Source organism: Rhinatrema bivittatum, chromosome 2 (genome assembly GCF_901001135.1).
Source record: "Rhinatrema bivittatum chromosome 2, aRhiBiv1.1, whole genome shotgun sequence".
Classification (NCBI taxonomy): Eukaryota; Metazoa; Chordata; class Amphibia; order Gymnophiona; family Rhinatrematidae; genus Rhinatrema; species Rhinatrema bivittatum.
The window spans coordinates 138,829,963-138,851,485 of NC_042616.1; the positions used below are offsets into that span (position 1 = coordinate 138,829,963).

General features: G+C 43.0%; 1 protein-coding gene across 1 annotated transcript in view; it reads right to left on the reverse strand.

The window, feature by feature from the left end:
- Positions 1-21,523, reverse strand: part of GPR158 (G protein-coupled receptor 158) — a 654,347-nt gene that overhangs the window by 311,205 nt on the left and 321,619 nt on the right. The window contains 1 exon segment of the mRNA XM_029587041.1: positions 14,524-14,626. Coding sequence (XP_029442901.1) covers positions 14,524-14,626 — 103 coding nt within the window.

Here is a 21,523-nt window from a genome sequence, read left to right on the forward strand (position 1 = left end):
AAAAGCAGCGGGCGGCTGTCCATGTGCATGCGGTTCCCGGTGTGTTCACATGGACGTGCCGATTTTATAACATGCGAGCGCCAGAGCAGGCATGTTATAAAATCTGTTGGCAGCACGCATATGTGCGTCGGATTTTAAAGTCTGCATACACATGTGCAGGTGGCGTGCGCGAATGTTTGGTAAATACGCATGGCGATGCAATCGGGCCTCTCCCAGTTCCCTTCCAGTGCATTCCAATTAAGGAGCAGACTGGGAGGGAACTTCCCTACCTCTTCACCTCTCCTCTCCTCCCCGCCCCCTAAACCTAACCTAACGAACCCCAAATTATTTATTTCAATACTGACAGCTCCTTTGGAGCAGAAGTAATCTGCACGCGCCAGCCCTAGGACATTGAATGGCACTGCCCTGGCTCGCCCCCCTGCCCCGCCCAGACCCCGCCCCTTTAGAGAGGCCTGGCACTTGTGCACATACCGAGGATTACGCGCATGGCCCTGCATGTTATAAAATGCACGTGGTGCGCGAAAGGCCCAGCCACACGCATAGACCCCAGTATTTGCGCGTGCGGGCCTTTGAAAATATATTTGTTAATGTTTTATTTCCTGTGCTGACTCCTCAGATTGCCTCTGAGGTAACTGTAACACTATAAGCTCAGTGTGCATGATGAACAGTTCAAGAATTCAGGTGATCAGTTTGGTGTCTTCATATCTGTCTGACATCAATTGCTTTCTTTATTTACAAGAATCTGACAGGTCAGAGAGTTGTATCCCCTGTTACATCTGCACTAATGACAAAGGAATAAATTAGGTCCAGGCACTTCGACTCTCCACTAGGCAAACAGTAACAAATGTGGGAATTTTTCCAGATATATAGTTGTAAAAGGGGATATTTGGATCCTTTTGTTGTTGTTTTGGAACACAAAAATTTATATTCAGATGGACCCCAAAAAAGGCATTCAAAGTGTGTAGGATGAAGCCATGCAATACTCTCCAGTAGTGGACCTCACTCCATATTTTGTACTCCCTACCTGCAAGAGTTATTCACCCACATCATTATCTGGATTTTATTTGCCTTCCCGAAGCCTCTACCCTAAATAGGTTTCCTTTTGCTCAGAAAAGGAGTAAGACTAGTGACCTCTCTTTTACTCATGTAGCTCCCATTATTCACTATAGAGGGAAAAATATATTTTTTTTTATAATTTTCCTCTCATGGAAAATCATGGAAGCTGGCCTGTGGCATCTTCTATTAGAATGCAGTCAGAAAATAGTTGGGAAAGAACTCTGGTTTTTGAGTTGTTTTTCACCCCTGTTAAAGAGACATAAGAACATAAGATATGTCATACTGGGTCCGACCAAAGGTCCATCAAGATGTTGTGTCCATCAGTTCCCGACGCCCTCTCTCCACCCTCCTTACCTCTTTGGCGCCTCCCTCTTCACCCGCGGGAAATTTGGCTGCCGCGGCGTCCTTCTGCCGAAGTCCTCTGGCGTCCCCGGACTGGCTAGACGCTGCAACCCACCATGTTTCCTGGAGGCCTAGGGGCGCGCGCGCGGCGTGGCCCCGAGTGAAGTACCGGCGATGGCGAGACGGATATATAAGGTCTTAGAATTTGCTAACAGATTGAGTTAGCAAGGGTTACTCTACCTAAGCTACTCTGGCTCCTCAGACTTATCAGGGGTACCCGCTCCTCGGGGGCCTCGCTCTCTCCTTTGTTTTTCAGGTGACAGTCTGGAACCGGTACTCGCTCCTCGAGGGCCCTCGTTCCCAGACTTGCTCTGTATTCTCTTCTGCCTGGAAGTCATCACTGCCAACTACATCAGTGAGTTACCATCGCTCTCTCAGAGCTTTCCCTGGAACCAGGTACTCGCTCCTTGAGGCCCTATACATTCCAGCTTCTGGGCTTCTATGAAACATTGTGTGAGTGTTACCATCAGGTTCGGTACATGAACTCTACATACCCTGCCTACTCACTATATTTCAGTTTCTCTACAGCTCAGCCTCCAGGGATCGCTGTTCCAGTATCTGAGGGACTACAGCCCAGCTGGGCATTCCAGCTCACTACTGCCACCTCTGGTGGTTCAATATACTGTTTAATAAAAGAACTAGTGTGTGTCTGTCTCCTAACTCTGAGCCTGACCGGTGGTCCCTCTCGGGATCTTCCCCCGGGGGCGTGGTCATCTGCCACTGGTCCAAGGATCCACCCACAACTCTCTTAAATAACTACAGATTGCTAACTCCCTAGCAGATTGCTAACTCCAATAACAACACAAGCCCAGAATCCCGTGTCCAGCAGAGGCCAACCAAGTCACAAGTATCTGGCAAGTACCCAAACATTAAATGAATAGATCCCAAGCTACTAATTGATTAATATCAGTTTATGGACTTCAGCTCTAGGAACCTATCCAAACCTTTTTTAAACCCAGTTCTACTAATTGTCATAACCACATCCTCCGGCAATGAATTCCTGAGCTTAATTATGCATTGAGTGAAAAAGAATTTTATCTGATTTGTTTTAAATATGCTACTTGCTAACTTCATGTGTGCCCCTTAATCCTTGTATTATCAGATAGTGTAAATAACTGATTCACATTTACCTGTTAAAGTCCTTTCATGATTATGTAGACCTCTATCATATCTGCCCTCAGCCGTCTCTTTTTCAAACTGAACAGCCCTAACCCTCTTTAGCCTTTCCTCATAGGGGAGCCATTCCATACCCTTTATCATTTTGATCGCCCTTCTCTGTATTTTTTCCAGTGCAACTATATCTTTTTGGAGATGTGGCACACAGTATTCAAGGTGCGGTCTCACCATGGAGCAATATAGAGCATCACGACATACACCATTTTATTTGCCATTCTCATCCTAATAATTCCTAACATTTTGTTTGCTTTTTTGACCAGCACAGCACACTGAGCCAATGATTTCAATGTGTTATCCACTACTATGAACACTGCAGCACATCATGGCACTTAACCTGCTGAAAAGTGCTTCTTGTAGACCATATCTACTGAATAAGAATCTCAACACACTATCTCCAGCTTCCCCTTCTACCCTTACATTCCTCCTGATCCTCTCACCTTAAACTTACTTCTTCATCACAAATCTTCTAACAAATACACATTCTCCACACCTATCCTGTGCACAGGCAATCATCTCTTGTACTTTGACTTATGAGTCATTTATATACATCACAAAGCTTAGAAAAAGAAACAAGGACACCAAATGTAACAAAAAACTAAAGACTATTTATTTTTAAAAAACAAAAATAAACGTAATGTTTTAATTTTTTCCTCTTCCTGGTGAGGAAGAGAGAAACAGGGTCTGAAGGGATCTTCTGTCTTCTTCTGCTGCTCCTGGAGGTACAGCAGTTGCAGGTCAGAGTTTATTACATGTATTTACATTTCTGTATATTCTTTTATTATGGAATAATGTATCAGTAATTAATTTTTTTCCCAGGAAATGATATGGATATCAATATTCACCCTGGGAAGGAAAAATACCATTTTTAGTAAAAGTCACGTTAACATGAAAATGACTGTAATGTCAGATTCTAAATAATTTAGTGCTCTGCTTTGCTTACCAGTAAAATCTTTCTTCAGCAGGACTATCCTCTATCAGCTTTATTTGCTGAGGAGGAACTGACTTACAAAAAAAAAAAAAAAATGACCTCTGTGATATTTAGTGCTTTTTACACATCTGAAATTCTTGATTTCTTGGCTAGTGGCATTTCAGCCATTTTGCTTAGCCTGCAGGGAAGCTCCCTGGGTTTAATAGAAGAAATCTTGCTGCTGACGAGTAGACGGGCAGGAATATTCCTATAGAGAGATGGGGGTGGGAGGGGGGCTGACTTAAAATGAGGGGCTGGGAATTTGCTTGACCCACTATTTGTGTTGTAAAACACCCTGAGTTTTTTTGTTTGTTTTTTTTTGGAGTAAGGTAGTATGGAAATGTGAAAATGTAAATGAAATGAATGAAGAAAGGACTGATAGTGTGGATGCCTCATAGAACACACAGAAAGCAGCAGGTCCACATCAGGAGAGACAGGGAGCATCCTTTCCCCTCCAGAGTAGAGTAAGTGCTGCATTCCTAGATAATCAAGGGAAAAGAGAAGAAGATACAACAGGGTAACAGTTACAAGCTAGCAGTTAAAAGTGGAGGCATAGTGTAGTGTTTAAAGCAGCAGGCTGTAGAACCAGGGCAGCCAGGGTTCAAATCCTTCCATTCAACTTCCCACTGCACAGTGTCTGCCCAATCTTCCTGAATAACTATTCACCATGATCTCTTTTCTGACCTCAGATTCGATCAATGCTTGAAGACACAAGATGGTTAATAAGCAATCCTCAGAGAACTTTTTTACTATATATTTGATAGATATATATATATTCAACAATTACTAGTTATTTAAGAATCCAAAGTTGCTTTTCTAAATTCTTCATGCTCTTGTTCCAGTCTACCCCTCTCTGGTCCTAAATCTATTCTTCAGTTTTCTCTCCCACATGTACGCAAGCCATAACTGGTGGCAGATTCACCTCTGTTGCCGTTCCCATTTTTTGGGCTCACCAGCTCTCTCTCTGTTTTTAAATCCCCACTCAAGTCTCTTCTCTTTTACGCATGAGGGCAAATTCTAATCCAGATTTGTGTAAGTATACCTTTTTACTTTATTATAAGGGCTTGTAAAAAAAAAAATAGCTATGTAAAACAAAAGTGTTCTTTACTATAAGCAGTGAACTGGTGACATAGGTACACAGGAAATAATAGCATTGCTCTATCTATTTTAGTTGGAGAAAGGCAAAAGTCATTCAAAATTCCAATATGATTACATTCTTAAATTCCAGATTGTTCAGGTTTGTTTCTCTATATTCACTATGGTTCAGTATCGGTCCTATTATTATCATCATTAGTTTTCTCCCAATATATTTCTAATTTTAGAAAATACTATGGCATCTTTCTCACAGTCTAATATGAAAATCTCTTTGAACATATTCATTCTGCACAATAGTCAACTTGGTATGTAATTTGACAGGAATTAATTTAATAAGGAAGAGGCACAACCCTATCTCTAAAAATATATACCTACTGTTATGGGAATCTCTGTTTAGTGGATCCTTGGGCCGACCTGCTGGAGACTGGGAAGGGTGCTCAATGTATCTAATGGATAGCAGGCCGGGAGGCAGATGTTCAGGCAGGATGTAGAGGTGCTCTTCACCCTGGAAGCTGGTACTCCCCCGGGAAGAGCCCGTAGGAGCCCAACCGCTGGGACTTAGGCGGGTTGTGGATCAGGACAGGTAACTGGAACCAGACTAGGATAGTAGCGATACTGTAACTGGGCTCGGGTTCTGGAACCAGGCAGGAACTGTAGCAGGATTCGGGTACTGGAACCAGGCAGAAACAGTTGCAGGATTTGGATACTGGAACCAGGCAGGACAGTAGCAGGCAGGCAGGAACCAACCAGGTACTGTAGCAGGCAGGCGGGAACCAACCAGGTACTGTAGCAGGCAGGCAGGAACCAGGCAGGTACTGTAGCAGGCAGGCAGGAACCAGGCAGGTACTGTAGCAGGAATGGAGCGACAAAGCAAGCGAGTCACTCCGGGGTACAGTGCAACAGGAAACCGGGAGGCTAACCCGTTGCAAGGCAAAGACTGGATGACCGCGGCCGGCTTATCAAGGCCGTGGCGTCTCATGTCAGGAGTTGGGCGGAGTCACCACTGGCGGGAAACGGCCTAGAAAAGCGCCCAAGTGGCATGCGCGCGCGCGCCTAGGAGCCGGGCGTCCATGGAAGAGCTCGCGGCGGCGCAGCCCCAGCGGGGCAGCGCCGCCAACCAGGCCTCAACCCAGGCCTCTGGAAGCGGGAGCAGGTCCGGGAACCCAGAGGTAAGGGCCTGGCCACGGTGCTAGCGGCCAGAACCGCAACACCTACTGAGAAACATCTAAATTACAATGAATTAAATGAGTGGAGGTCCCATTTTTTAAATGACTTACCCAATTCTCTTATGACATATTTTTGAAAGAAAATTTCAATTTTGTGTCAAAAATATCCCTTCTCCTTCCCAATTTATTCTTACTATATTACTGATATGCAGTGCATTTAAAAATTACACTTAATAGTACAAGGAGAGCTATCACTTAAGCCTCATTTGTTTTTAACATTCTCTAATTTAAATATGAGTACTGCTAACTTTAGTTCTTATCTGTTAATATTGCTGCAACTCATTCAGAGGCAAATTTTCAAAAGCTATTTCTACAGGTAAGCAACCAGTTACCTGTCAAAATGGGGTTTTGAAAATTGGCCATGTAGTGCCGCTATGCATGGAACTTTATTATCCTTGATGGGATGCATTCCTGGGAATGGGATGGGGTTGAACTTGCATGCATATGTTTGGATTTTCAAACATATGCACATAAATTTGCCTGTTAAAAATACCTGCACAAAAAGAAGGTGCACATTTGTTTGGGTACTTTTTCTGAGGCAGTTTTCAAAGGGAAAATGTTTCCCTTGAATATTAGTGCAAAGTCCACAGACTTCTGCTCTTCTTGTGTTAGTCTTCCTTCTCATCTCCTTGGCTCTTCTTTGGACTGACTCCTGGAACCGACCCTTGCCTGGACACTGATCATCCTTGTTTGCCGCCTGCCTCTGACACTTGCTTGGCCCTGGATCACTGCCTATACCTTTCCCATAGAAACACTCACCTTAAGACCTGCCAGCTCCCAGAACCCAAGAGCTCAACCCAAGGGGAAAGAGGATGGTATAGGTGAAACCTTAATTCAGTCTCTCATCAACATAGCTCTGCCAGCTGCTGGGGTTTGTCCCACAGGCTGCATCAACCTCACCACAGAAACAAAGGTCCACACACATTACAGACTGCTGAGGCCATGGACTAAGCAGACCTGACCTCACTCCAGGCCATCCCAGGCCTGGCCCAACACATCCAAGAACAGGATATTCTTAACCAAGTCATTGCTCTTCTAGAAAGACTTGCAGTATGCATGGGTGCCTTGTTGTCCACCTCAGCTTCTATCCCAGTGGCCCCACCTCCATCTAGGCCTGCATCCCCACATAGACTGGTTCCTCAGCTTCCATCATCTTCACATTATCATAGGAACCCCAAGAAGTGCAGCAGCTTCATCAATCAATGCTGCACGCATTTTGAACTTCAGTCTGTTCTGTTCCCCACTGATTGCTCCAAGGTGACTTACATCTTGTTACTACTGGGAGGCATAGCTCTGTCTTGGGCATCTCCCCTCTGGAAATGTGATGATCCTTTGCTCCAGAATCTCTCTGACTTTCTTCACCAGTTCCAGCTCGTGTTTAAGGAACGTCTTTCTTGGCGGCTGAACTTCTCCAGGTTTGGCGGGGTTCACAAACTGTAGGGGAATATGCTATTCAGTTCCATAACCTTGCATCTGAGCTGCAGTGGAGAGAGGATAGTCTCACTGCAGTATTTTGACAAGGTCTTTCTGGCAGAATAAAGGATGAGCTGGCTGGCTGAAACATCCCCTCAGTCTTGGATGCCTTAATCTCTCTGGCTAATTGTATTGATCAGTAGTTTCAAGAAAAGGCTCAGGTGATCAAGGTCACTCAAAGCCCTGTCATTTTGGCTCCATGCTTCCAACATCCTCCCATCCCGGTATCTACTCCTGAACCTAGAGTTCCACAGAAGCCTATGGAGCTGGGCCACACTTAGTTATCCCCCGAAGAGAAACTCCAGAGAAGGCAGTTAGGCTTGTGTCTGTGTTATACTGCTCAAGGACACCTTGCATCACAGTGCTCTGAAAAATTGCTAGGGTTGATTGGAGAGTCATCCCTAGTCCAGACACTCTCCTCTCTGAATGGTGAGAGTCTGTGTGTGGCTCACTCTCTCAGGGCCAGTGCAAGAGTATAAAACACTCTGTGAACCTTACAGTCTTGCACCCCCATATTCAATTAAAAGTAATGCATTAATACCAGATTTAATATGAAAAACATTCAAAGTACAGTCTTCTAATGTAAAAATATCACTTATAACATCATGCATATTATATGTACATGCACTGTTGTGATGCCAATAAATAAATCCTGCAAAAAAGACACTTGGAGCCCATGGGTATTGGGCTTATTGTAAAGTAGGGTTAGCCCTTAGAAAGTCAGGAATAAACTGAACTACAATTACAATATAGTAAATCTCCCATACTAAAACTGCACTAATTGCCAGGACTCAAACAGTAAGAATCCTACCCATGAAAATGCAACAATACAAATATTACACCAGGCCCTAAAATACCAATACATCCCCTATTTAGAAAACAGAACCAGACAGTTATAGATCCCTACACAAAAAACTACACAATAGCAGAATACCTCACTTCTATCACATACTATAACACAGATAGACCTTCACCAAATACAGAATTGAGTGACCATAAAACATAAACAGAAACAGGCAGACAAAAACTGAACTGGAAATTGCAAAAAGCCAGACTCTGTATGAAGTGCAACAAGGTAAAAACAGAAATAGCACCATAAAACATTAAAATCTGGAAATATAAAACATCAGTCATAATGGTAAAAACATATATATATATATATATATTTCAAGATAGCTGACAAATAGAATACAATTCCACAATTAAAGTCACAACATATTTTTAAAAGTTCTCTAAAACCAATAAAATAAAAACAGCAGACACATCAAATAAGCATACAATAATAATTAAAACTAATAAGAATAAAAAAAATGTCCAGCTTTCCAGTCACCCTGAAATTGTCCTGAATCACTGAGTGAAGGAGGGGATAGTGTCTAATGATATGAAGTCGGCGAAACAATGCGACAAGGCGATTGCAAAAGCCAGAAGAATGCTGGGATGCATAGAGAGAGGAATATCGAGTAAGAAAAGGGAAGTGATAATCCCCTTGTACAGGTCCTTGGTGAGGCCTCACCTGGAGTACTGTGTTCAGTTCTGGAGACCGTATCTACAAAGAGACAAGGACAAGTTGGAGGCGGTACAGAGAAGGGCGACCAGGAAGGTGGAGGGTCTTCATCGGTTGACATACGAGGAGAGATTGAAGAATCTAAATATGTACACCCTGGAGGAAAGGAGGAGCAGGGGTGATATGATTCAAACTTTCAGATACTTGAAAAACTTTAACGATCCAAAGACAATGACAAACCTTTTCCAACAGAAAAAAATCAGCAGAACCAGAGGTCACGAGCTGAGGCTCCAAGGAGGAAGACTAAGAACCAATGTCAGGAAGAATTTCTTCACGGAGAGAGTGGTGGATGCCTGGAATGCCCTTCCGGAGGAAGTGGTGAAGTCCAAAACTGTGAAGCACTTCAAAGGGGCATGGGATAAATATTGTGGATCCATCAGGTCCAGAGGACGCATATAAAGAGCAGGTAGTAAAATACTGCACGGAGCGGCAGTAGCCACAGAGGCATTCACGGAGCGGGATGCCAGTGGCCAGTGGTAGGTGTCCACCTTTATGGAGCGGAAGGATGTAGGGCTGTCATCTCCCAATTAAATAAAAAACAAAAACAAAAAACAAAACAGGGATGGGATCCATCAGGTCTAGAGGACACATATAAAGAGCAGGTAGTAAAATACTGCACGGAGCGGCAGTAGCCACAGAGGCATTCACGGAGCGGGATGCCAGTGGCCAGTGGTAGGTGTCCATATAAAGAGCAGGTAGTAAAATACTGCACAGAGCGGCAGTAGCCACAGAGGCATTCACGGAGCGGGATGCCAGTGGCCAGTGGTAGGTGTCCACCTTCACGGAGCGGAAGGATGGAGGGCTGTCATCTCCCAATTAAATAAATAATAAAAAAACCCAGGGATGGGATCCATCAGTTCTAGAGGACGCATATAAAGAGCAGGTAGTAAAACACTGCATGGAGCGGCAGTAGCCACAGAGGCATTAACGGAGCGGGATGCCAGTGGCCGGTGGTAGGTGTCCACCTTCACAGAGTAGAAGGATGAAGGGCATCCATCTCCCAATTAAAAAAAGAAAAGAAAAAAAGAAAAAAAAACAGGGATGGGTTCATGGGCTTATAGGTATTACCAATTATTAGGCTTTTCAATATTTGATGATAGTTAATGTGACTTTCAAGGCATTCTTCACTTTCGGTGCATGTCCGGCATGACTCCTTGCTTCAATGACAGGGGAAAAGAAAAACTGATACTTCACACATTTCCAGCATTGCCCTCTGCTTCATGGCAGAGAGCTATGCTGCCGCTTACCCAACTAATCAAACTTAATATTTCACTTGGAAGCAGCTCCAGCACTGCTCTCTACATTAATGGTGGGGGTGAAAAGGGAATTAGAACATAAGGTTACTAAGAGCCAAGAGAAACAGTTAAGTATGAGAACAAGTGTGTGGAGCTTGCTGGGCAGACTGGATGGACCGGTTGGTCTTCTTCTGCCGTCATTTCTATGTTTCTATGTTTCTATATGTTTCTATATACAAATTTTTTCCCACTCTCTATGATATACACACACTTTCTAACACAAACATGCTCATTCTCTCACACACACACAAGCTTGCTCACACTCTCTTATTTTCACACGCTCACATTTTCATATGATTTCACATGGTCACTGTCTCACATGCTTACATGCAGACTCACGTGTTCTCACACTCTCTCACACACATATGCTTACATGTACACTCAAATGCTCCCCTGCTTTGGGGAAGAAAAGCAGGGGATTTCTGATAGTTTATTTTGATCAATATCTGGGGACGTGAGTTTTAAAGAAGTGAAATGGGGTGGTATTGAAAAAAAGGTTCGAGTGCACTGGCAAGAGGGATCATTGCGTGGTAGTAAATGAATCTTCCCACTGCAGATGAAACAGCTACTGTCCCCTGTTTAATTAGATTATATTCCTCTTTTCGGACTTCAAAACAGATTACATTCAGGTACTGCAGGTATTTCCCTATCCCCAGAGGGCTTACAATCTAAGAGGGTCATTTATCAAAATGCGTTAGGGCTTTGTCATGGATGCAATAAAGGTGTAACACATGCGATAAATATCGCATCATGAAATGCATATACAAAAATTTAAAATTAGTAGTCAAATGGGAGGAGTTTAGGCGGAGTAAATGGAAATGAGGGCTGATTAACATTGCATGCGATAGCGTAACACACACTACCGTGGGATTTAATGCTGAAAATAACTACACCTTTTTTCTGTGATTTTATGGCTGCGATAATTGTGCATTATGGGATTTATCACAAATCCTGGTTCAGGAAAGGGGAGAAGGGAGAGGGAGGAGCGGGGAGGGGAGAAGAGAGAGAGAGAGAGCCTCTGTGGAGGCTCACTTGTATTTGAACTTTTTATACCACTGTAAGAGGGGGCATTATGAACTTGGGGTGCGGTTTTGGGGGGGGGGGGGGGGGGGGGGGGGGGGGGATAGGTTTTGGGGGGAAATCTTACATGCACAGTCATATGTATGAACAGAACAGTTACCACCAGTGAAGATTTAATGTGATTTGGAGGGATGAAAGGTAAAAGAAAAGAAGATCTGTACCATGTTCCCTCTACCTAGCTGCAATCAAGTTAGGTAGAGAGTAAATGCCTAGCATTTTTTCCCACTGGCACCTTCCAGAAACCTCTAGGAGTCCTGGCTGGAATAGGTCAGTAAGCTACCTCCATAAGTATTGGTCAGTTTCTAGCTGCATTTCTCAGGAAAACACATCACCATACCTGGGCTCTATCCAGATTTGAGCTGGAAACTCTAGGTTTAGAGTACCCAGGATCTCCTGACCTCAAAATCACCAAGCCGCCTTTTTCCTCCATCTGTGCTGTATAGAGACAAGCACTAGGATGGAGTCTGCAGCAGGAATCATACCTCTGATTGGTTCATTCTAATAGCCAGAATCAATCAGCAGTGAGAGGTGGAGTGCACTGTCTTCCTTTCCAGTTGTAAAAGAGAGGGAGAAGAATAAGCAAGAGAAAGTATACAAGTGTGAGTGAGGGAGAGATCAAAGGGGAGAGAAGAGAAAAATTGAGTGTGTTTGGGGGATCAGAGAGAGTCAAGAGTAAGAATGAGTGTGAAGAGGCAGTGAGAGGAGAGAGCAATTTGAGTGCTGGAAAGTACAGTGAGAGGAGTGAGCAGAGTGAGTGCTGGGAGAGGCAGTGACAGAAGAGAATAAGAGAGTATGTGTGTGAAAGAGAGTGAAAGGGGCAAGCAAGGAGAGTGACAGAAATGTAAGGGGAGTAGGAAGAGACAACTAGAAGAAAGATTAAGAGTTGTGGGGGGGAAGGGGGAAAGAAAGGGGAGAACAACAGTGTGGAAGAACAAGAGAATAGGAAAGCAGGATAGGGGAGGAAGGGAAGATGAAAGTAGGAAGGAGGGGAGAGAAAAAGTGGAGAATGGGGAGGAGCGAGAGTGAGAACCAGGGATGCAGGAGATAGAAAAGGAGAGGACCCAGGGTTGGGAGACAAATCCAGGATGTAGAAGGATGGTGATGAGGAATGGAGGAGAGAATGCAAGAGGAAGAGGAGGCACTGTGAAAGCAGAAGAGGTAGGTTGATTAGGAAGCAGGACAAGAGGAGAGAAAGAGAAAGTATTAAAGTATCTGCAGCTGAAGGAAAATGATAGAACTGAAACAGAAAAGAAAAAGGAAGGAGGACTCCAAAGAGGCAGAAAACAAAGAAAGGAATATTGATAAGGACAGAGAATAAGAAAAAAAAAAAAGACACTGAACCAGAAAATCAAGCCGGAGCCACCAAAGATTGCAAACTATCTTATTCTGAGAATAAAAATTAAGAAAGTTGTTCCTGTGGGATGCAAAGGGAGGAGGGATGGAGGATGAAATGGAAGTCTGTGCACAACCCTACATCCCCACCCCTGCTGATCTCAAGGTGAGCAGAGCTCAAAGGTTCCCGGTGTGCAAATCGTTTGGCCCCGTTCTCAAGCCAATGACAGAAGACATCTTTCTCCTCTGTAACCTATTGCTTGGAAAAACATATGTCTTTGTGTAAATAACGGCAATGTTTTATTTGAATTTTAGAAAAATTATAAACAAAACAATTAGCAAGGAAATTAACAATGGATGCAAAGAAAGCCACATTAAATCAAAAGAGATGGAAACGTGGATCAGTTGCAGCAAGTCCTCAAAGAGAAAGGACGATTCCAAGGTTTCAGAGAGAAAAAATGGAAATGGGAAACAAAGAAAGAGGGAGAGATGGACGAGGAAGAGCAGGTGGAAAAGAGACTGAATAGTGAGGGAGGAAAAACAAGAAAATTATTACAGGAGGATCAGGGAGGGAAAGGGAGGGAAAATGAGCAGAAGAGTGAGAAAGGGAAGGGAAGAAAGCATGAAAGTAGGGAAGAGGAAGGAAGAAATAATAGGAGAAGAAAATGAAACTAGATAAATGCAAAATTTTCTAGGGCTAAAGCAAATCAGGCAGGTTTTGCCCCGTGTGAGTCCATGAACTTCCCATAGAAAAAGGTCTCCTCTCACAAATGGTATTTCACCATCGTCACAGAATTTAACTGGGATTTTGTTTCATCAATGAACAGGATAAAAGAGCAACATTTGCTGTAAATGAGCTGTGGAACATTTGCGAAGTGCTGTGGATAAGGTCCTGTTCATCATTTTCCAAGTTCATGAGGAATTTCTCCTATTAACATCTATGCTGAATAAATTTGCAGGCTTTCTGGATAACTGGCAAACTTATGGGCAAAATGAACATATTATTCTTCAGATATCCTCAGGGGAGTTGTAGTAAAAACATGGTAGAGGAAACTGCCCCCGCCCTGGATAGGCATAAAGCTTGTATTGAATATTAACTTAATTAATTAATTCTTCTATGTTATTTGCAGTGTTATTAACCCCATATATTTATATCCAAGTTATCTCTACCTGTTCTTTGTAAGACATTTACTTGTCACTGTTATTGTTCAAAATGTAAACCGAATTGATCAGTAATTCTGTTATTGGAAAGTCGGTATAGAAAAGTTCTAAATAAATAAATAAATTAGCAATCCATCACAATATTTAAAATTAAGTCCTGAAGATTTTGGACTTCCTACTGACCAAGTATAATTATTATAATTATATCCTAGTGTAATTTTGCATAAAGTTGATACAGCCTAAGTCAACCAAAGTACTCTTTAAAATAATGTAAAAATGATGTAAGGGTAGACTATAGATTATCCAGTTCTACACCACTGCAAAGAAAACCACTTTTCATTTATTTTTATGTCATCAACTTACAGTGATACTAGAAATTTACATAATCTATTTACAAATTACATCAACAATTTACAGAGATACTACAAACCATTATTTCCCCAACAGCAGAGGGATATCTTGAAATATATATTTTAATTTATTTACAAATCAAATAAGCTTAAAAGTGTGTATGTTGTACAGGATTCCCCAGAGTAGCACAGATGAGACGCCAAAGGGTTGAAAGTCCTTAAGTGATTGTATAATCCTAGAATTACCAGTGGGAATATCCCATATAATCCTGGCAAAGATAAAAGGGGAGCCCTGCATTATTAATGTTATCTTCTTTTTTTATTATTCAAGCAAAAAGGCACTTACTTTGAAAGCTGTTCACTGAAAAGATATTGGGGTGGTAGAATCCAGCTTTGCAAATACATCTGTAGGCTCCAAGCACAAACCCGAGGCCCCTAATCGGCACGCACTAGGAAAGAAAATGACAGGAAAATGACATTATAGATCCTATAGAAAGCAGGAACACATGTCTACTTAACATTAAAAAAAAATAAAACCCAGTCTGGCAATTTAGCTTTTCCTCTACAGTTACAGCAATTCCTCTTCTCAAAGTCATCAACAGCAGGAAATAGTTATAAGGGCTATAATGTATCCTAGATCAGTAGTTCCCAAACCTGTTCCTGAGGACCCCCCAGCCAGCTGGATTTTTCAACATGAGATAGATTTGCATATACTGCCACCACTGCTCGAAAATCTCTCTCAAGCATATTCATAACCTGAAAACCCAACAGATTGGGAGTCTCCCAGGACAGGAACCACTGCCCTAGATTATCAATCTATATTTGAACATCCAACACACTGGCACATAAATTAGGATGATGAATAATTAAGGTCTTGAAATCATGATTCTATGAACTCATGTTAGATTTTATCTACAACGGGGCTTCACAAACCTGATCTAGGGACACCTCAGTCAGTTGGGTTATCAGGATATCTACAATGAATATGCATGAGATAAATTAGCATATACTGAGTCTGCAGTGTATGTAAATTTAACTCATGCATAGTCATTGTGAATATCCAGGAAAATCAACTGACTGGAGTCCCTAGGACAGGTACCTACAGTACGTGAACATAATATACTTTGCCTGAAAGGCAGAATATAAATCGCATGCATAAATAAATAAATAAATAAATTGATAGATAGATAGATAGATAGATAGATAGCCACACAAAATAAATAAATAAAGAAGGTTTGGGAAGCCCCATTTAGTAAAAGACTAATATGAGCTCTCAGAAATATGATTTCAAACTTAGCAGAGCTGACAGTTCCCACAGACTATAGAATACCCTGCAGTTTAATCTATGGGATGACTGGAGCACGCCTGGCAGGGAAAAAGGCATCAACAGTCTCCTGTCTGTGGCTCCATATACATGTATATATGGCTGCTTGCAGATCTACCCCAGAGATTTATAACTGGTGTGTACCATATACAGGATGGTTAAAAATATGCATAAATCTACCCTACAACATTTATATATATGTATAGATGCACATGAATATATAATTAACTGGGTGATGTGTCAAGCCGCACCGTTTGCGTCGGTAGGACACCAAAAAGGACGTCCAGACGCTCCAGCAAGGTTGCAAACATCGAAGGTGGAGGCTTGGGCACTGTTATGGGGGTCGGTGGTGCTGGCAGCTTGACGCTCTGTAGTGCTTTGAGCACTGCTGATTGCACCCTGTGGTCCAACTCCTCCTGAAAGTCCTGGGTAGTAAGGACTGATGGAGAGGGATGAGGCATCGCTGGCACATCCTCGGAATGTTTACGAGGAGGCACGGCGCCCAACACCGTTGCTGGTGGGGAATGCCTCGGGCTACCGGGGGCACCGGAGGTTGGGGCTTCCAGTGGCCGGTGCCGCTTCGATGGCAGTTTGGCAGCCACCGATGTTGCTCCGGAACCGGACCTGTGGCGGGACAGTGAACGATGTTGATGCTTTCTGGATTTCCGGCGGTCAGCCCAGTCTTTCACTGGCACCAAGGAACACTATGACCCCGAGGTGAGAGGGAGAGAAGAGACCACCGTGGATCAATCTCCCTTTGCCCGGTCCTTAGGGGTAGTGGAGAATGGGACCTCCAGGGAAAGAGAAGGGGATGGTTCCCCATGGTCCTTAGGCGTGGAGGACGGATTTACGCGCGCAGGGCATTTAAATCCGGCCCTATATGCTTCCTCATTATAATCCTTTTTGTCCAAAACTACCAACCTTCCTCTCCTTTGTCTGCTGATTTGATTGTGATTGTAAATTGTACATGCTGTAGCTTCCCTTTCTTTTCTTGTTAAATTATATGTACAATATGGGCATTTACCTCTTTCCAGATTCTTTACATCCCTCAAAATAGATTCTTTAAGTGTAAGGATGATGGGATCTAGAGGGCCAGGTGGTGTCCAACTAGATTTTTTCTTGACAATTGAATGATCGGACTGATTAGTTCAAATGATGAAAAATATGAATGTAATTGTAATTTTCTAATTAACCACTCCAAATCTATCCTAAATTGAAAGGAATCATATGGCTAACTTGTTACAAACGAAAACCCTCTTGAAAGAGTTGCTTGCTTTTCTATTGACAATAACTGTTTAGGCAAATTAAAAATTAGTGTACTGGACATCCCAACATGATCATGGATATTATCAATAGTCTGAGCTTCAATGTTGTCTAACTGAATAGATCTTTCTGGCTTTTTGAGTGGGTGTGAGGATGAGACCAACTCTGTCCCCTTGGCCATTTCTTTCATCCTCTCTCTTTCTTTGTGTTGATACCTGTTTCTAAAAAAGAAGATTATGTTGATAAAGACTGATCAGAATCATCCCTGCCAGAGAAATCATCAGAAATGGCAAATGTGACTTTCTTTTGTTTTTTACCCTCTACTGGTAAACATACCATTTTGCCTAGTCTGTGGAATCTTGTATATACTTACTGGTTTTGTGTGAAAACTATGTTTTTCTTTAAATTAGATAAATATGAATCATATGTCAACTGTAATATCAAATTTGATTGGTCAGCATTTTCTACCCAGTGTAAATCACATGTTATCCTTTGATTGGCTGTTGTTTTTCAAAAAGAAGCCGTATTTTTACATAAAGTTTCGCTTTTCTTTTAGAAAAGCTGACAGAGTAGGTGAAGGCATTTACGCTACATTTTCATCCTTGAAGACAATATGGACTGGGTAACAATTTCTTAAACAATGCTTTTCAGATACTATGCTGCATGCTGCTACTTACTTTTGCCTTTTTTGTTTAAAATATGACAGGTATGTGCATTATGTGTAAGTTTTGTTGTTTTGGAAAGAAAAGCACAATTGATATTTTATCACAAGCATTCTGTTATGCTCGGGCTTGTGGACCCTTGGCCGACAAGAGGGTGGTGTACCTTTTGGAGGGTCCGTAGGCTCTCTTGTCGGGTGGCGAGGCAGACCAGGAGGCGGGACCAGCTGACCCTTGGCACTGGAGGCTGAGGCGAATACAGAGGCGATGAAAAGACGAGATGAGGCGCTGTGTTCTTCACCACTGGTGGTCTGCGGTCCCCCCGGGAGGAGCCCGTAGGGACCCGACCGCTGGGACTTAGGTGGACCTATGGAGGTCAGAGCAACGGTGCAAAGGCCAACTGGAGCTTCGCCCTGGAAGCCCGCGGTCCCCCCAGGAGGAGCCCGTAGGGACCCGGGCTGCTGGGACTTAGGTGGGCCCTTGGAAACGGAGTCTTGAGGGAGTCCTAGGTCGAGTGCCAGAGGGTCGTCGCTCACCAGTCCAAAGTCGTGCACCAGAGAATCACCGCTTGCCAATCCAAAGTCAGGAACCAGAGAATCACCATAAGCCAATCCAAAGTCAGGAACCAGAGAATCACCGTAAGCCAATCCAAAGTCAGGAACCAGGAAGACAAAGCAGAAGCCAAGCTTGAAGAACTCACCAAAGCAAGCAGACTGGACAAAGCTCACAGGAGACGTTGCCAAGTCAAGGAATGAGCAGAGGAAGCCTCCCTATATACTTCCTCTGCTCTGGATCATTGGAAACAGGTGAGTCTAGTTAAAGGGACCAGGTCCCTTTAAATGCAAATGAGTTGACGGCGGCCATCTTGATCTCCCCGGTGGAGGAGAGACGCTGCTGAGGGAAGGAGGACGGCTTCCCCTGCAGCGGACAGCATGAGCCCGAGTTGGAGCCCTCCCCCGGGGCTTTCATGGAGCTGAGAGGCAGGTAGGGGGATGCGGTCGTGGGGCGCCACGGCCGCGGAGCACAACACATTTAAAGGTTTTCTTGTGTTTTTTCTTTTATTATCTCAATAGTACATAAAAAGATGGACATTGAGTATGCTCTTGCTTAATTTTGGCTTTATCATACAAGTAGACTGGATTTCCCTCACGCAGTCAGTAGGCGAAGGAACAAACAACTAGGAATATAAGAATTGAAAACTTATTGCAAAGTTAAGTGGACATATTGCTCTTAAAACATGTTTTTGGTTGGGACATTTAGACTGTTTTGTAGTCATTCATTTTGAAAAATCAGAAAAAAAAAGAGAAGGCGTTTTTGAATAATGAAAAGTAAAAAGTCATTTTCCTTCTATTTTTAAAATTAAAAAAAAAATTTTTTTGTTACATATAGATATGAACTGATTGTGCTTTCAAAATCATTTACTGGGTACTTTTATATTTTGAGCTTCTATATACAGCCAGATAAATATAGTTGGCAAAGTCCAGTTATCCATCTAATTAAACACAACTAAGTACAGTTAGCTGGGAAATGATAGCCGGCTAAGGAAAGATACACTAAGGCCTAGATTTACCAATGTCGCATGGCTCCCTAAATCGCGTGCTAATGGGGGACAGGGGTCGAATCGGGGGATGGGCTGGGTTTCGCACCCAATAGCGCCATCATAAAAAGTGGTGCTATTGGGCGCGAAATGGGCAGCGAAAAGGGTTCTTACCTTTTCGCTGTCCACGATGTCCTCCTCTTCCGGGGCAGACGCCGCCCCGACTCCGCCCCTTTTTTGCTATCGCACGCAAAAAGGGACTTTTCAGAGGGATCTGGTTAAATTTAGCCAGTTAGTGCTGAAAGCCAGTAATAATCAGCTAATTTGCAAACTTGTACATGGCTTAACACTAGGTTCATGGATAGATGACCTAAACCTAGCCATTATCACTATACCCTGAGTAAGTGATCAGCACCATCCTCCATGAGATGCAATGCCCTCCCTCCCAAAGTAATGCTAGGGTGCATGAGGAGAGAAATTGCCAGTAGAAAAAGATGGTAATGCCTTTGGATAATCCTCTGTGAAATCTCCTCTGGAGTACTGTGTCCTGAAAGGTGTAAACCATGTTCAAGAAAAAGTATTTTTCAGTAGAAAGGAAGTCCTAGAGTAAGAGGCCAAACAAGAATATATTTATTCAAGGAAAGCATGGTGGATGCAAGAAAGAGCTGACTTGTGGAGGTGTTGGAAGCAAACAGTACTCCATGGAATAGACTTAGTGTTTGGGTACTTGCCAGGTTCTTATGGCCTGGATTGGCCACTGTTGGAAACAGGATGCTGGGCATGTTCTTATGTTCTAATACTGAATATAATTTAAAATACTAACTTTGGTCTTTACAGCTGTTGATGGAGGGTATCTACCTTATAAATGGGCTCTGACCGACGGCCCGCAAATGCACAGTAGAGAGCAGCTCTACCGCGCATGCGCTGGCGAGCACGTCGGTCAGAGCGGAGCATGACCTGCTAAAAAACATGGTGCTGGGAGGAGCAGTAGCGGCGTTGGCAAGGAGCAGTAGCGGCGTTGGCGGCGAGAAGCGCGTGAGGGAGGGACCCCGGAGATCTTCTGTCTGCGCCGTCCGAGGGTGACTGAGGGGGAGGAGGGGAGTGACTGAGGGGAGGGGGGAGTGACTGAGGGGAAGGGAGGAGGGGGGAGTGACTGAGGGGAGTGACTGGGGGTTGTGACGGGAGGGGGGACTGACTGAGGGGAAGGGGGAGTGACTGAGGGGAGGGGGGGACAGAGGGATGTGAGTGAGTAAGTGGGAAGGATAAGAAGTTGTGGAGAAGAGAAAAAGAGGGAGTGGAGGAGGGCTGAGGGAGAGGGAAGGGGTTGCGGATGAGCTGAGAGGGGATTGGAGGGGATCAGAGTGAGGGATGGGATTGAGAGAGGGTGGGGAGTGACTGAGGGAGGGGGAGGTGAGAGTGAGGGGAGGGAGGCAATGGGAGACAGAGGGTGAGTAAGACTGAGGGGAGGGAAGGGGTGAGTGACCGAGGGGGAGGATGAGTGACCAAGGTGAATGAGTGAGGGTGAAAAAGTGTAGAAAGGTGCTGTTTTCGAAAATGGACTGAAAAAAAAATTAATGTAGCCCGTTGTTAGGGGCTTAACGGCTTGTCTACAATATTTGGCCAAATTATTGATTCTCTATCTTCAATGAACCTTGCACTCATTTCATCAACAGCTACTTTTGATTAGATTGGAGCTAACATTATCAACTGCAATCAGTTACTTTGTACCTGCTCTTTCGAATTCGCTTCCATTGGATTTACATCAAGAAATGAATTCTGATAAATTCAGGAAGATTTTAAAGACTTGGTATTTTCATGCAATTGCTGGACTTATTTTATATTATTTTAGGTTTTGTAAGATATTTGATTTTATTGTTTTAGATAATATTCAAAATTAAGTGCTAATTGTATTTCTGAAATGTGTATTTTTTATTGTAAACCGCTTTGATTTTAATGATTGATTGTAGTATAAGAAGAATTTAAATAGAATTCAAGGGATAAGTACAGAGAATCCTTAGTAAAAAAGAAATAAAAGGAAAGCAGATATCAAGTTGGATTTGTGGTATTGTAAAAAGAAGGAAATTGGTCAGACTAAATTATTCTTACTGTCTGTACCTGCCATCATAATCCATGTTTCTATGGAAGCACTCCTATAGCAAAAAACTTACTAATCAGAATTAAATCAAATATGAATACTCAGCAATAGCACACATTTTAGGAATGCATCCAACTTCATTTTAAAAATTGCAATTGACTTAGCTAGAACTCTAGGGAACCTAATTATCAAAATACAATAACGTGCTAATGTGCACTGCTGTGTGCTAATAAGAATTGTTAGTAAATAGGCCCCATTAATCTCAATGGGGCCTATATACTAATAATGCACATTAATGTGTGTGTTACTGTGTTATGTTTTAGTTCACAGACCCTTCATTCAGTAGTATATTCAAGAGTTTCCCTATTCTTGACCTTAAAATACATGTAAATAAAAGACGTTTCCAAAATTCCTACATAGATTGTGGGTAAAGCATCCCAATTTAGTTATGTGAGTATTTAGTTCCCT